Source organism: Nesoenas mayeri, assembly GCF_963082525.1.
Source record: "Nesoenas mayeri genome assembly, chromosome: 1".
NCBI lineage: Eukaryota > Metazoa > Chordata > Aves > Columbiformes > Columbidae > Nesoenas > Nesoenas mayeri.
Genome location: NC_137541.1, coordinates 8,677,463 through 8,694,993, shown reverse-complemented (window position 1 = coordinate 8,694,993; position 17,531 = coordinate 8,677,463). Strand labels below are relative to the sequence as shown.

The 17,531-nt window shown below is 41.5% G+C and overlaps 1 protein-coding gene across 2 annotated transcripts; it reads right to left on the bottom strand.

The window, feature by feature from the left end:
• Positions 1-1,400: 1,400 nt before the first annotated feature.
• HSPA14 (heat shock protein family A (Hsp70) member 14) lies at positions 1,401-13,666 on the bottom strand. 2 transcript variants are annotated; one of them, XM_080363411.1, is made up of 14 exons: positions 13,596-13,666; positions 13,382-13,462; positions 13,211-13,293; positions 11,809-11,857; positions 10,925-11,018; positions 10,715-10,805; positions 9,442-9,546; positions 8,740-8,901; positions 7,711-7,866; positions 6,618-6,720; positions 4,046-4,261; positions 3,483-3,656; positions 2,427-2,497; positions 1,401-1,762 (listed from the first exon to the last, which is right to left on the bottom strand). In XM_080363411.1, exons 1-14 carry the CDS (start codon positions 13,650-13,652, stop codon positions 1,684-1,686), a joined length of 1,521 nt encoding a protein of 506 aa, XP_080219537.1. In that variant the 5' UTR covers positions 13,653-13,666; the 3' UTR covers positions 1,401-1,683. The 2 variants fall into 2 exon arrangements, 1 of the variants encoding a protein (XP_080219537.1); XR_013923585.1 differs by having other exon boundaries at positions 1,698-1,762; positions 3,483-3,607.
• Positions 13,667-17,531: the final 3,865 nt, after the last annotated feature.

The following is a 17,531-nucleotide window of genomic DNA, read 5'->3' as shown; positions in this document are numbered from 1 at the left end:
AAAAAACCCTCTCATTACAGCACACTTCTCAGAACAGGGGGTTCCTGTTAATACAGCTTTCATCTTAGCCCTGAGCCCCATAAACTCGCCAACTGGCAGCAACACACAACAAAACACCCCTCACAGATGTCTCGTTAGTACTTGCATGTCTCTTTACTTGTATTTATAAATACAAGGGCTGTGGGACTCCACTGCCATGACAGAACCAGAATTAGGGTTTTCCAAGACCCCTTTTAGAAGTTTTCACACAGAAACTGGCAAACTATTTACTTATTGCCCAGAGATCAAAGTCCCATGGTTGCAGGACTCAGAACTTCCCAGCACTTTGTCCACTCATGGAAGCCTCATGAATTCAAACCTTGTGTCTAGGCTGGAAAGCCACAGAAATACAGGTATTTGTTTGGAATACAGTAAGATTTATGTCTATGCTATGCAGTATCTATTGCTTTTGTGAGGCAGGAAGAATATTGAAATACATGTTCTCAAGACAACTTGGAAAGCCTGTAGAAAAACAGGTGGTTGAACACAGGTCTCCAATTGAGGTGGGCATCCCTTGCTTTAGTTTCTGTCTCTGATACTGATGCTCTACTGTTTTGAATATTTCACAAGATAACATCTTGATGGATATACTCTTTGCTGGCTAAAGAGCTGGCTGGATGGCTGAGCCCAAAGAGTTGTGGTGAACAGAGTCAAATTCAATTGGCAGCTGGTCACAAGTGGTGTCCCCAGGGCTCAGTATTGGGCCAGTTCTGTTTAATCTCTTTATTAATGACCTGGATGAAGGGTTTGAGCGCAGCCTCGGTAAATTTACAGATGACACCAAGTTGGGCTGGAGTGTAGAATGCACATACAGAGGGATCTGGACTGGCTAGTTGATGGGCTGAGGCCAATTGTATGAGGTTAAACAAGACCAAGTGCCAGGTCCTGCACTTGGGTCACAACTCCAGGCAGCGCTACAGGCTCAGGGTTGTCAGGCATTGGAACAGGCTGCCCGGGGAAATGATGGAATCACTGTCCCTGGAGGTGTTTAAGAGACATGTAGATGTGGTGCTTAGGGAAAACAGTTTAGCTGTGGACTTGGCTGCATTAGGTTTACAGTTGAACTCAATCTTAAAGGTCTTTTCCAGCCTCATAAATTCCATGATTCTATCTGGCCCTCAGGACTGAACTCTTGCCCCTTAGGAGATGGAGCAGGCAAGTGTAGTTACAGGATTTGAGGGTCTCAGCCTAATGTGGGGCCTATTACTTCCCACCTTACATCCAAACAAATATATGATGACATACAGATTAGAACAGTGCCACACAGAAAGGAAGATGCCGTGATCTGCATTAAAAACCCCCATATTTTATTAGTAACATAAATAGTCACATATAACCCTTACACACATCTTTCAGGCAATACCACAAAACTATCTTACAATAACTCCGGGGAAAAAAAAAGTCCTGCCTTTTTTTAAAATCAGGTGCTGATAATTCAGTGCTCTGCTGTCTGCCATGTCTGAATTAATGTTTTGCACCATGCTCTCCACTCCAAACTGACCCAGTGGCAAATTAATGTTTCACTTCAGTTTATTCCAGCCTCCTAAGAATCATTAGAGACATCTCAGAGAGAGATGCCACTTTAGCAGAAAAGTCAACAGGAGACAAAAATCAACTTAGAAAAATGCTGCCTTTCAAAAGAGACTATGATGCCACTTCGACCGTGATGATTTCACACTTTCCAGTATCCTGATCTGTGCAGGTAACGTGTAATGACCCATCCCTAGATAAAAGAGAAAAGTATATTTAGGACTATCTCAACACAACATTAAGTACTTTACTGCATGTTCCATAAAGCATAAACAACAGTCTTCATGCAGACAAAAGGAGACAGATTAGCACCAATTATCCAGGGAACTACGTGCTTCAACACAGATTAAACTGATTTATGAAATTAAGTTTATTGGGTATTTAGATAAGCACTTCTTGCTCTCCACTAAAGCATATATCTTCTCTACATTAGGTGGAACAGATTCAGCAACATGTTTAAATATTCTAAGTTTATTTAGTACAGGTTTGTAAATAGAATATGCAGTAATATTATTTAAATTTTAAAAGATTTATTAAGAATTCAGAGTAACAGCCACCAACAGATAAGCACTGGCTGCTCTCAAGTAAGGTTAGACTGATCAACAGTTCAAAAATTGCTAATAATAACTTACAACTGTGTTGTTTCATTTATTTAGGAATCAAGCAATGAAAGCACGGAAGGTACTGCATAAAACCCACATTTCTAAAGAATTTACCCCTCCTAGGACACAGCCCTGTATGCAACGAAATGCTGAAATTTCTCAACACAAAATTAAACGCTCTGTAGCAGGAGGAAGGACTGCTTGTCAGAATTGACATAGCAAGTTAAACAGCAGAATAAAAAATATTTTGGTTACCTTTTCATAGTGAGAACAGTTAGTATATCATGTAGACCATCCTCTTTTTTATCTAAATCCTGGAGTACAATCTATTAAAAAAAAAAAGTCAAATTATAAAGTTCTCTAAATCCTTGCACAGCAGTTTAATGGAAGTGACACAATAGCTGAGGTGTGCAATTCATGCTGTTTAGCATCTCATACCAATAATTCAACACCAAAGCGTTGCTCCAGTTGACATAATCTGAAGAGCAAATAGCTAAAACTACATAGATTTGCACCACTGTTTCAGGGGTTTTGTTTCAGAGTCTATCATTAAAGTAGCTGGAGTACCCACAATTACCACAGACTACAGCAAGAGCTGATCACGTTGACTTTGGATCAGTTCTGTAATTATTAGTTAACATCCTTTCCCTATCCCCTGAGAGATCTTTGGGCAGGACTAAGGTGGAATAACCATTTTCTCAAGTATTCCATCCATTTCAGCCACATCTGCCCCCTCCCTGATGCTGTACGTGCACTGAAGCCAAGGTGAGGACATCATCACTGCTTCACACAAGCTGTGTTCTCTCTCAATAAGTTGACTCCTGAATAATACATTTTTATTGGGTGCTAATTAAACATTACCACCTTCCCACTGTGAAAAATAAATTTGTAGTATTTGATACCAAGATCCTGTCCAATGTAAGGAAGATTAAAAAAAACCCTGCAGTAAATACACTAGCTACATCATTACGTCCAGCAGTTTTATTTCTAAAACGTCAGAGATATGGGTACTATTGGAATGACTGGTTATGATCTCTCATCCCAGACGAGCTTATACAGTAGTGCCAAACGTCAAACCCAGAAGCCATTTAAAAATTCAAATGGGAAACTTTGATTTCTTTAAAAAGCGCTTCAGTATTTCATAACACCTTTATAAAAGAATGCTTAAAAGACTGTTCCAAAGAGACACACATCACTCTAATTTTTAACAAGTTTTGGTAGGGGTGGCATTGGTTCATTTTTATTTTTTAAATCCACTTGATTTCCAAGTGGTTGATATCAACAAGTGCCTATGAATGTGTAAACACTCACCTGTGCAAATTTACCCTCTTCATTCATGGGACTTTTCCCCGATGACTCGTATAGTTCAAGGCACACAGAGGAAGTGTTTCCAGGAGCATGCAGGGTGTGCTGCCTTCGAGCTGGTAATGGTGTCCCTGATGGAAACAGCACTGTGAATCTGTCAGCCCCTGACTCATCTACTCCCTTTAAAAAAGAAGAAAAAAGTGTTCATGCCTTTCTCTAAGTAGTTTAGTGAGCTACAAGCATTACAACAGTGCTCCATGAGAAAAGAAATTAAAAATTCATTCTCTCTGCCACATCTACCATCACAGCAAGGAAAACAATTTATATTCCTATAAATAAATGAAAAAGTCCAGCTATTATAACAAAGATGCAGTCTATCTCCCCTTAAAAATCAAGCAGTTTTGCCTGTCTTGTTTTTGTCAATAAGCCCAAGTTATCAAACACTGCCGATCTATAGCCCGTCTGTAGAATTAATAATAAACCAACACTGTTTCTCTAACACTGATCATGCATAAGTTCTGCAATCATCACACAGCACAAGTAAAATTTTTAAGTTAAATAAGTCTTACCTTAAGGAGAATATCTTTAGCGGAACACTCAATAAACAGCGCTGCTTCTTCTAACAAAGGGTTCTCTCTCCCTAGCAGGATTCCTGCCTCTATGGCGGCACCAATGGGAATAACTTCGTCTGGAGGAATTGAATTCAGTAATTCCACATTTGGGAAAATGTCTTTGATCAGCTGCTGTAGCTTCGGGATTCGAGCAGACCCACCGCACAGAACTACCTGGAAAACATGCCTTGATTTTGAATCTTTCTTCTGACAGATAAAACAGACAGGTCACAACCTGAAACACCTGAAAACTGCTGTTGAACTGCTGTTGAAATAAAAATAAAAGTTGATGCCATCTTTGCTTGACTTGTAGTACTTGAAATTAAAGGATATAGCTTAAAGTTTGAAATGGTATCTTTAAAAAGTGTTTCTTATCATAAGCATCAGATAGATGTAGTATCATTTTAAAAAATTGAGGAATTAATCATAAAATAACATCAGGTTGGAAGTGACCTCCAGCAGTCATCTTGCCCAGTCTCCTGCCCAGAATAGACCAGTTACAAGAGGCTGCTCGAGACCTTATCTCCACAGACACAGATTCCACAGGCTCTGCGGGTGTTTGTTTTAGTGTTTGATCACCCTCACACTACACATTATTTTCTTGGTATCTTAGACTTCCCCATGTTGCGACTTGTGCTGCTTGCCACTCAGTCATGGACCACAAGTCTCCCCTGAGCTCCTCTTCTTAGGGCTGAGCAAACCCATCTCTCTTGGTCTCTCTTTGTGTAACACATAATTTTTTGCTCCAGCCTCAACCCATCTCATCCTCCAACTGGACTGGCTCCAGTAAGTCAGTACCTCTCCTCTCCTGTGAAGCCTCAAAACAATGAGATTGTATCTGGACACTGTCCAAGTGCCAAAGAGGGAAACAAACGCTTTCCTACACCCATGGCTACACCTTTGCTGCTACAGTCCAGCATGTAGCTGGCCTTCCTTGCTGCAAAGGCACACTGCTGAATTAGAATCCTCACATCTTTTCCTGCAAAGCTGTTTTCTAGCAACCCCTACACCGTCCTGCTGTACGGGATTATTCTATCCTAGATGCCAGACTCTGCATTTGCCTTTATTGATGTTCATAATGTTCCTCTCCATACATTTATCTCACCTTTTTCAACCGCTCCGAATAGCGGTCCTACTGACTGCTCCCCTCATTGTGCCACTGTCTGCAAGCTTGCTGAGAGCACATGCTACCCCATCCATCTTAACAGAGACATTAAATGGTATTAGCCCCAGCATTAAATCCTGAGGGATGTCACTGACAACCAGCTGCCAGTTACTGGACTTCGTGCAAGGAAAAAAACCTTAAAAACCATTTTCTTCTTAGAGGTCAACCAGATCTGGAAACAAAGCTAAACCCCACTTTTCTTCATGGAAAACAAAGAATCATAGAATAGTTTGGGTTGCAAAGGACCTTCAAAGCTCATCTAGTCCACCCCTGCCATGAGCAGGGACATCTTCACCCAGATCAGGTTGCTCAGAGCCCCGTCCAGCCTGGCCTGGGATGTCTCCAGGGATGGTTCATCCACCACCTCTCTGGGCAACCTGGGACAGTGTTTCACCACCCTCACTGTAAAAAATTTCTTCCTCAAGTCTAGCCTTAACCTCCCCTCTTTTACTTAAGAGTTATAAATTCAGTTCATTTATTTTTACATTTAAAGTGTATCTCCCTGCAAGCATTTAGGCCTGAGAGGACAGCACATTGGGCCACTTAACAAGTACCACCACCAGGATAAAAAAACCCAGATGTTCCCTGAACACAATCTGGGGATACTTCGTTATCCTACCAGTGAAACTCAGATGTGACACAGCAAACACAAAGAGTCTGAAATAGCAAGAAGTATCATTGCCAACTAACTTTTGCCGCAGAATTTACGTGCCAATTCCACCAATAATAAATGCAGCGCTATTTGCCATGCAGATGCACAGAAGTTGAGATGAAGTTACTTGCTTATACCAAAGCAAAAAAAGACATGAGTGACACTAGTAATGTTTGCTACTTTACTCACCATCTTTGGCATTAAAACACTCTGGCTTGGCATCTAATGTGTTCTTATGTTGTTTTTTTTTAAGCTAACTAGGAGGAACACAGGCACCAAGCAGACACTACATGATTTGTTCAGCTCCTAAGGCAAAAAAGTTGCAACTCAAGGTCTCTTCAAAAGTGTCAGCAAACCCCACCCAAAGCGAAGGCAGAAGAAAGTCTATATACTAAAATTAAAGACTGTACTCCTTGGCTGTTCCAAGAGTTATACAAACATATCAAATGGAGACTAATCCTCTACCATTTACTCAATATGCAGCAGTAAAAACATCATTGACTCCAACTCCACCTTACACTGAACTTCAAGTAACCAAAAATCAAAGCAAAGATGGGAATTCTGAAGATCTCGCGTCTATGCACTTTGTTGGATCTGAGCAAAAAACGCTTAAGCACCATGAAATAATCTTGGTCTGGAAGGAAAACAGGCCCCATAAATATTCTTCTTGTGGACTTAGAAGCATATTACGGACAAATGGTTTCTATAATTACCTTATTAATATCATCTGCTGTAAATCCAACTTGCTCCAAGAGCTTTTTAATTGCTTCTATGCATCTAGTAAAAAGTGAAGAACAGATAAGTTCAAACCTGGCCCTAGAAGAAAACACAAACAAAAAATTAAATGTCACCTCATACATTAAAGAAAAATACCTGAAATGGAAAAAAGTTAGTTTTTAGAATATACTTTGGTTCTTTAGCTAAACCTGATACTGATTAAAAAAAAAAAAACAAACCACAAAAACCAAAACCAACACCAAACAAACTCATTTCCCAATTATTAATCTCGAAGAAATGATTTTTTTTGTTGTTGTTGTGAAAATATCTGTGCTGTTGATTGCATCATTAATACCTACATAGAGCACACATTCATTCTTCTTCAGTGTACTCTAGCGAAAATACAGTATTGTTGTCCTGACCCATATGTGAGGAAAAAAAGGTGGGGGGGGGGGGGGGGGGGCAAAAATCCTCGAACCTCTTCATTCTCTTTAAAATGGAGACACAAAGACTCAAGTGTACCTCTTGAATTTTCAGAGGCAAAGCAAGCTTTGTCCTGATTTGCACACAGGGAATAAGCTAAGCAAACTGAAAAAACAACTCGTGTTGCTTCGGGTTCTTTCAAGCTTGAAAAACTTTTACTCCGTACAAATACAGCAAGTCAAATTCTGCAACACTAATCCACAGGACGAGCATCCTTATCCAAAACTGAGACAAAACAAGTCACACAGAATTGCTTCTCACACTTAGAAACATATTGTGCCTTATTTTACCAGACCCAACTGCTCCAGCAGTAGATACACAGTTCTGGAATTGAAAAGTCTATTTTATTTTGCTAAAGCTGCTGCTGACTGAAAGAATAATCAGAATAACCTATATATCTCATTAAGAGATCATTCCAAGAAAGAAAAGCAAGAGTAGAACACAACAGTATGAACAGACAGAAAACCTCCTTCTACTCCAGCTGTCAAGAGGCAACTTCAAGACTTCCATGACTCCTGTAATTCTGTAGCTTATTTAAAGAGTCCAACCTAAAAATATTTCAAGCATAGTTTTATATAGAAGCAGTAACTTCAAGATTTGCTTTACCTGGACACATTACAATCAAAATCCAATCCATCATACAATGAATCTACAAAACAGTTTGCACTTCCCAGGGTTGATAACGAGTGCTTTGCAACATCAGCGCTGTTCATTAACTTCATCATGGCTCTGGGATTTCCTCTAATATCATGTTTGCAAGATCTACATTTAAAAAAGAGAAGGAATATCAGTTTAGAAAGACAGGCACTTGAGTGACAACGTTAACTTTCTCAAAGGAAAACCAGGTTAAAGCTATTGAACTTTTTCTGTTGACATTTTATTATAATCTACAATGACACTACTGAAAGCCTGCAAAGAACAGAAGTGCTTATTCCAATTTCAACTAAAGAGCATTCTATAGAGGCAGCCTGAACTCAGGCATTAGTGTTTATCATACAGATTTAAGTCCTTCTAAACAGTTCCTCAGCTGAACAAAGCCTGTGACTGCAAGAAAAGGCCCAATTTCCAACACAGATTAAGAAGAAATACAACACAGAACATTAGACATGTCAACAAAATAGCATATTTCACCCCAAAAGTCTCTTTCTGTGACAGTATGCAACTGAGCACCTCAAGATCACTAATGGTAAAGCATTTGTTCATTTTTGTTCATCACAGGATGAGGCACCATACAGACTGATGACTCAGGTGCCATACAGACTGATGACTCAGGCACCATACAATCTGATGACCCAAACCCCACCATGGTCCTTCATGCCAACAAGAAAAAACAACAAAACCCAAGCAGGTAAATTCCCAGCCACCCCAAAAGCTTGTGACCGAACGGAGTAGTCACGTACATCACTCAAAACACATAACAGTTCATAGCTGAGCCCCTACAGCTCAACGTTGACATCAGGCAGCACTGATCCAAAAGCAAGTGTTTCCCAGTCTTCCTTCTTGGCCCCAAAAACCGATTTTTCCTTTAATATATTTATTTGAACCATTTCACTCGCAGACAGTCTAGTCTGCTAGATCGAACAACCTGATGAAGTCCTTGTCCTAACAGTGACCCTCTTGGAATTCAAAACATACCTCTGAAATTCAGAAGCTAAGTGTTGTGCTAGAGCTTCTGTGAAGCAAACTCCACCAATGCTATCATCTGTGTTTGTAGCAAGCACACGATATATTCCACTGTTTACTTCTATAACTGTGATAGAAAGCGATGTTCCACCAAGTTTATAGACCAACACATTGCTGCCATGGTAAAAAAGAAAGTAGTATTAATAAGCCATCTAAAATTCCATTTACTTTGACACATTTTCTAAAAATATGACCACCATATAATGTACTGCATGTTTTCATCAGTTTTGTCACGGAATATTCATAAGAGAAACCCAATGCACCTACTGAACCCAGGAACTCAGCTTTAGTTCCTCTGGCATATTTAAAATCACTCCAGCTCCCACAATTAAAAAGTGGCTATGCCAACATCTGTTTAAGAAAGGATGCATTTTTCTTCAAGCCAATCAGCTCATTAAAGAGCAAGACAGAATATGAGGACAAATCTTTAAAGACAATTCTAAAACAATAAAAATCAGAACAAAGGGATTTAAAACACTATGGATCTACAACTTCCAAATTGTTATTTGCTTTATTGTGAGAAAAAAGAAAAACAAGCCTCAAATCATTAATTTTGTGTTGACTGCTAAGGCAACACAGAATTCCCTCCTTTAGAATCTCTCGGAATTTAAGTACAGCAACTTAAATTTAAGTAGTAAAATATTAGGATTTTACCTTTTCCCAGTGGGTGAATCTTGGCCAATTCCGTAAGCCAGGAGAGCTGCAGACGGTTCATGAATTAACCTCAAAACATTAAACCCAGCAGCTGCAGCTGCTTCCCTGTGATAAGGCATAACAGCATTTCATTTTACTTCGATGATTTCACTATAGTCACACGCGCTATTATGGTTGATCTGAACTACACATGCCAACAATTCAGAACTTGGTTACAGCGTGGTATTAACAAGGCAAAGTGACTGGAAAAGAAAGGTATCGATAAGTTCAGTTGCTACTGTGTTCTTCAGGTAGATGGATCTACTGGGTGCTTATTGCCAAAGAAACCACTGATGTATCTGTCTACATAACCCATTAAAAAAAATAAAGAAGCGAAGCCCCTCTAAAATACAAGATGAGAAATTCCACCCTCAATCAAACGTGGTAACTTATCTTCAGGTGTGGCATTTAAAGTTCGTGGTGCATTATGTCATCAGATGTCATGTTAGGAAAATTGCTCTTATTTCCTAATCAAGTTACCATACCTCACTTCTAATATTTTCTTTATAAGCTTTCTTGAAACTTCAGTAACCATAGGACTGCCATGCAAGTCATTTCCTCCACTTGGAAGTTATTTTAAAACTTGTATGCCAAAGCAATAAGTTTCATCACATTCTTCAAATATGCAGCTCGCTAATGTTTTATGGCCAACTCTAAGCGCGTTTTAAGTATTTAATGACAGATAAATGTAAGGGCTTCTACACATCAGAAAGTAGAAACGGATGCTGCCAGTGACACACAACCTTAAGTCTACTTATGTTTTCGTACAGAGGAACTTTCCCAGCAGAAGTTTTTCCAAACAGAACTTCCAGGTAGAATACCGTACAGTATTCATTATCTGCTGACAAAACGGTCCTCAATGAAGTCACGCAATGCTACTTGATTTGGGAGGTATTGTTGTATGAAGCGATAGGAAATTATGGAACTATTTGCATGTCAAAGGGGACACTGAAGAACCACATCTGAAATGACATTCTATCCTTGACAATACCAAAATTCCCTCTCACTTCAATTGATTCAGAACTTCATTCTGGTTACAACTGTGAATTCCATGAAAAGTTTCTAAAGTCAGGGTTTAATCTCCTGCTTTCCTATCTACCCAGTTCAGATAGCATCCCCATGTCTTGACTGACAGTCACAAGCTGCAGCCTGGCAGGAGAATCCCCACTGCTGATCTGCCAGCCTCTCTGGTTTAGGCACATTAAATAACAGAAAAAAATCTTAATCCTCTTACCCAAGGGCATTTTTCTGATTCTCTCCAAAATCAAACGGTACAGTGATAACGACGTCATTTACATCCGAACCCAATGCAGACTGAGCAGTTTCTGTTTAAAAACATAGACAGAACACGTTGATTAAAAGCAAAAAACTAATATAGTACATCTTAAAAATATGAAGCAAGCTTAAAAAGCTAAAATACGTTATGATCTTACTTATTATATACCTTTCATTTTACTGAAAATTAGTTTTGCCACATCTTCTGGGTTAATAAGTTTATTATCTATTTCATATTGAAGTTTTCCATTCTTCTCAACTACCTGTAAGTAAAGCCAACATACCTATGTTAGATATGTAATTTGGTTATTAACAAAAGATAATGTTTGGTTTCTGTTTAAAGCAAAAAGCATTGGACTGTGTAAGCATTCTCTTGTAGTAGAATACTAATGCATAAAGACGTTTATCAAAAACCCTTGTACTATCCAACAGACATGACAGTCACATTCATATAAAGACTCCAGACTTTTTTTATTAAGAAGTTTCCCTTAGCACAAAATCAACATTTAGAAAAAAGTACTTGTCTGCTTATATATTTCATAAGAAAAAATAGCAACCACTTATATAAGTATGTCAATACAGTCAAAACCTAAAGAAACTTCTTTCCTTAGGAACCTATTCTCCAGGATAACTTTTCTCTCATTTTGCAAAAAAGTTTCTAGTAATAAGCAAATCATCCAAATTAAATACTGAGATTAACTCAAGTTTAAACAGTTTTATCATGAGGTGCTGTAACCTGAGCCTCTTCTACTAGTGCTAAGAAACATGCTATTACCCAAATATATTAAGAATCGTCCCTTTTGAGAATGGCCAAGAGCTATACATAATTTTTCTGTTGGACTGTGTTATGATGGCAGATGTCAGAACACACTGAAGTTCTTCTGCTTTACAAAAAGAGAAACATTCTATACTGTAGCAAAAGGATGTCATATAATGAGAGCTGATCACTACAGACCAAAACCACGGTGTGGCACAAACAATGCCCAGAAGAACAGTATAAAATGATACAAAGTATTCTGAGAACAAAAGAAAAAAAACCTAGATCATACTCACTGAACATCTGCTTTCTGCAATATATTTCTCTGCCTGTGGGTCACCAGAGCTGCCCAGATAAATTGAAAATAACAATATAAATCATATAGTAATTGGACAGATTCATCTTGCTGATATTCCTTATAACATTTACAGCATTTGTAGCTATACTTCAACCAAAATTCCTATTTCCACTCTATGGATACATTTATACAGGAGAAGAAAAACCAATAGTTGTGACTGCTGGTATCTTTCAATCCCCTTTCCCCAAACTAATGACAGAAAAAATACCTACTAGTCAGTAAAAAAAGGAAAACAAAACCCACACAGTTTTAACCTGTTATCCCCCAGACAGAATCATTACAAAGTATTTTAGTAGCACTTTCATTGCATTTACCAAAATAACACGACAGCAGTGAGCTGACTATCCTTAATCCTCTATTGACTATGTAAAGAAGCACAGCTGAAAAGTGCTAAGAAATAAATAAGACTGAACCCCATCTCGTCAGCTTCTTTCAGTGAAAAGGGCTGTAACACACAGGTAGGTTATCACTGAAAAGTTCTGTCACATCTCTGATGTTAGACCTAAACCACCAAGTTTAGTTCTAGTATCACTGTGACTGCCAGTACAAATTGCCACAGCTTCACTAACTGAAGAACTGTGACAGGCACTACATTAATCTGCTTCACTATTGGAATAAAAACAATACCAACTTTTATGCAAATAAAACCACAGTCAATTTTAGCCACAGGAAAACACGCAGGTAACACGACATTTTAGCCAAGAAACTTAACTATGTATCAAAAGCATATATGCAACTTGTTACCAAATTTCACAATTCTATTTTTATAGACAAATTCAAACATAAAACACTATGCATCTCTTTACTCCTGGGATGAAACATAGAGTAAGATGTCTGTAATATAATTAATTTCTAGCATCTGACATACTCTCCTGTCAATGCCAGGTTAACTGCTATCACACTAGATTAAAATGCCTTCAACAACATTAATAGTTATTAATACGTAAAGGGTGAGTGTCATGAGGACGGAGCCAGGCTCTTGTTGGTGACAACCAATGACAGGACAAGGGGTAATGGGTTCAAACTGGAACACAGGAGGTTCCACTTAAATATGGGAAGAAACTTCCTCTCAGTGAGGGTGACAGAGCCTGGAACAGGCTGCCCAAGGGGTTGTGGAGTCTTCTGCTGTGGAAACATTAAAAACTACCTGGACACCTTCCTGTGTAACCTCATCTGGGTGTTCCTGCTCCATGGGGGGATTGGACTGGATGAGCTTTAAGGTCCCTTCCAATCCCTGACATCCGGTGATTCTATGATCACTACTGAAATTAGATTTCATTGACCAGCTCTAATGAGGAAAACTGAACTCCTCACCTTCCCTTTCACAGCTGTTCTCTTACCTTCGCCCAAGGATCTGCTTCACTTTCACCACAGTGTTTGAAATATTTCTTATCCGACTTTGCTTTGCAGCTAAGCCAACAACCTGAGCGAAAAAGGAAAAAACCCCAATCAGCGAGCAAGAGGCCGCGCTCCCCTCCTCCCCAAGCCCCTCCTCAGAAGGGCAGCCTCACCTCCTCGCTTTCCGAAAAAGCAACAACCGCAGGAGTGACCCTGTCCCCGGCGTCGTTGGCGACCACGTCGGCGCGGCCATCCTGTGGAGAGACCCCGCCCGGCCCGTCAGCAGCCCCGGGACACCACGCACTCCGCGGCGCCGGGAAGGGACAGAGATGCGGACACCAGCCCAACCCTCTCCCGGCCAGGACGCCGGGCGGCAGCCCCTCTCACCTTGTAAACGGCGGCGCAGGCGCAGGTCGCGCCCAGGTGGACGCCGATCGCCGCCATCAGCCCCTCCACGCGCGCCCGCCACCCCACAATGCACCGCGCACCCCTTCCCTCCCAACCAATCCCGCTCCCCTCTTCTCCTCGGCCACCAGTCAAAGCCCGCACCGCCCTCGCTCGCATACCAATCACAGAGAGGCGCAACTCGTCATCGGCGGAGCAGCCAATGAGAAAAATGGAAAGGGGAGGTGTCATCGCGCATGGCAACGGGGCAGACTCCCTTTGCGAGGCGCGGGCGGTTGGGCGGGAGCGGCCGCTGAGGGGAGTTGCTGAGGCGCGGGGGGGGTATTTAACTACAGAAAACCCAAACACCGAGAAAATAGAGGTTAAAATGGTGAAAGGCGAATGAAGCTTTTCCGTGCATGTGCTGAATGGTGTGTGTTTTATGTCAGCGGCGTCTCTCATGGTTTAATTGCAGGCAATGAAGCACATGGAGATGGTGTAAATATGTATATATATATTAATCCAAGTGCTGTAGGTATTGGTGAAGCAGTCAAGCTGAAGTGCTGATCTTGCATAATCTAACCAGGCATGACCAGTGTCTGAAAGCAAAGCACCGTATCTCATGTTGCAGTTCTTATGGAGAAATCCATCTTGGCATTGCCATAGGAGGAAAAAGAAATCCTAGTTAGTCCTGGGGGAATTTAACATCATTGACACACAACTGAGTTCTTCCTGGCCAGAGCCAGTTCTGTGCTGGGGGCTCCTCAGTTTGCAAATGGCCCCCTCGTGGGTGCAGCTAAACTCTCCGGGCACTTTAGCGGGGAGCAGGTCAGCTCGTGTGTGGAGCACAAGTGTGATGGGAGCGGCTGAGGGACCTGGGGGTTCAGCCTGGAGAACAGGAGCTGAGGGGAGACCTTCTGATCTCTGAACTGCCTGAAAGGAGCTTGGAGCATGGAGGGGGTTGGTCTCTTCTCCTGAGTAACAGGTGACAGGATGAGAGGAAATGGCCTCAGGTTGTGCCAGGGGAGGTTCAGATTGGATATTAGGAAAAAAATCATGGAAAGGGTTGTGAAGCACTGGAACAGGCTGCCCAGGGCGGTGGTGGAGTCACCGTCCCTGGAGGGGTTTAAAAGACACATAGATAAGGTTCTTAGGGACACAGTTTAGTGCCAGAATTAGGTTATGGTTGGACTTTATGACCTTGAGGGTCTATTCCAAGCGAAATGATTCTATGATTATATGATATATGTGGCTTTGAGTCCTCTCACTGTAATGGTGACGGTGCCTCTGCAGGTTTGGGTGCTTATCTGCCCCTCATTTCTATATGGAGTCTAAATGCTGTGCAGTGCCACCTCACCACGTCATTCAGAAATAAAGATTGCCCTTATCATTCCATTGTCTATGATACACCCAAGAGTTAAAGGGGTGAACTGAGATCACGTAGAGGTTAAAGGAGCTGTCTGGAGTCACAAAGTGTTGGAGCGAAATAAGGACTCAGCAAAACAAGCCGATTAATGTGAATCACGCTAAAGCCATTTATTACAGAAACAAGTCTCCTTATATATGTAACTATATTCTAATCACACGTCCACACTCCAAGCATGGATTCGCTAAATGAGTATTGTGGGCTGTCCGTGCGCTGGAGTCTCACTGATGATACGTCCGATGATTCACGCCACGCCAGGACCCCGGTGATTGTTGAACGCCCCTCTTTCTCACAGCAGATTCTGTTCTCAGCTTCTCGAAGCGGCCTTGAGATTCCTTTGAGCATGACTAATTCAGCAACAGATCTTTATCTATCAAAACCCCTCCACAACAAAGGGTTTATTCTGTCCCAAAGCTGATTCTGGGCTTCCTCAGTCAGAGTAGAATTGTTCTTCCAGTAACTGAGCTTGCTGAGCTCTGACCACAGGCTGGAGCTCAGATTGCCAGCAGTGTGCGCTCGGGAGATGGTCACAGCATTGATGAAGGCAAAACTTGTACAACTGAGAACAATACCTTTGAAGTGTGTCCAAGTTGTAGCTCCTTTCTGCCTCCTCTTGTCAGCAAAGGAATGAAACATGAAGAAGGGTGGAGGTGAGCAGGAGAGACCTATGGGGATTGGAGACAGGTGTTGTAGAAAAAGTGATGATAGAAGTGATGCATTTGTCAGAGGTGAAGATGGAGGGAGTTTGTGGAAAGACACTGAAGATAGGAGGGTAAAGGAGAGCAGAAGCCCCTAGTACAAAATCCATCCACGAGTAATTTTCCTGTGCTTTCCCCCAAATCCCAATACCTGTTGCACCAGTTATGACAATAGACCACTGTGTGTCATCTATGCCTCAAAAAGTGCTTGTGGCCACGCTGCTAACATCTCCTATGCAACTAACACACCCATGGTTATTTTCCAGTTATGCCATGGACATGTCAGGATGGACACACAGAAGTTCTGCTTATCTTAACTAAAGCAGTTAGTGTTACTTCCAGGTGTAAGCAAATCTGCGCAGAAGCAGGTGAGAAATGCCCTGGCAGGTGTTTGTGGTGGCCAGTAGTGGTGGTTGAGGAGTGAAAAGACCTGTCTGTGCCCTTCCTATCTTTCCAGGTGGTGTCCTTAGCTGATGGGAAGCTTTGAGCTTGTCCTGAGCTTGAGTGAGCTGAGAGATGGGGTGACCAACTCACTTCTGAATAAAAGTAGAAAATGCTGCCCTGCTTGCTGTGACCGTTTTGTAAGTCAGTGAAAGCCTTAATATGCCTGTTGTTCATTAACGGTGGAGTTGAGGAGGAGAACACCGGTCCAAGCAGCACTCTGGTTTCAGGATGAAAGAAAATGTAGTCTTTCACACCTCTGGGAAAACTATCCCTCTCAGGAAGAGGAGAGAAACCCACCCCCAGTCTGACTGGAGTCTTGCACCTACTTCAAACAAACAAGCCCACCTTGTTCCCCCTGCAACAAACTCACCTCTGATTTAGCTGAAACTCAGCTAAAACTGCTTGGTATTCTTTCCCAGCTGTCAAAACAATGGCACAAAGCTTCTCAGCATCAGAGCTGCCCCTTCTCTCCCACTCGGTGCCACATGTCTCAGCCATCAGAAAACCAACCCTGCCACCGTCAGACCAGCTGTCAGCACAGTACAACCTGAGCTCACCCAAGCTCCTTCTGTACCGAGAGCTCACTGGCAGCATAAGATGCTGGAATGCCAAAATGAAGCCCCTGGCACTATCCCTACAGGTTGACAGCAGGAAAATCACAGAGATAGTGGCAAAAAGGCAGTAACATCTGCTGAGTTATTTACAGTGGAAGCAAGTGTCTCTATTGAACAACAGACTGTTTTGCGGCTGGTATATAGTATATATTCTAAAATGTCCCTTAGCGTGAGGAAAGAAGAATGAGAGACCTTCTTTTAATTATCTTGTGCATGTTCTGACTTAATTCTCAGGAAATTTAACCTCCAAGATGGTAGCTGCAAGACTGTGACCTGTGATATCTCCGACCTGGGGATATAAACAGAGCCAGTGGAGCCGATTCTCAGGAGAGCTGTGGGACAGCCCAGTTGCAGGGGACCTGGTCTTCCAGTTGTCACCTCCCTCCTTGCTCGAGTCCCCAAGGCAGCGTGAGACTGTACAGTCCAAATGGAGATGCTGCCATCCTACTGAAAAACTTCCATCCCCATCACTTGCCTGATCATAAAAACATCCATGAGGTGTTTTGTTTGTTGTTTTTTTTTTTTAAAGAAAAATAGGGTTCTCGAACTCATTGCCTAAATCTTCCCAAATGATTGCATTGCTTATTTTGGCACAGGAATACATGCTGTTGGGAGGTCTGTCTGTATATCACCCCCAAAGTTGCTGGGTTTCGGTGAAGGCTGTAGGTTATTTCTGGGTTTGCTACACACAATCCACTTGATAAAGTTAATTACAATATCCTCATTGCTTCATAGTCAGGGTACCTCAGTGAGGGAG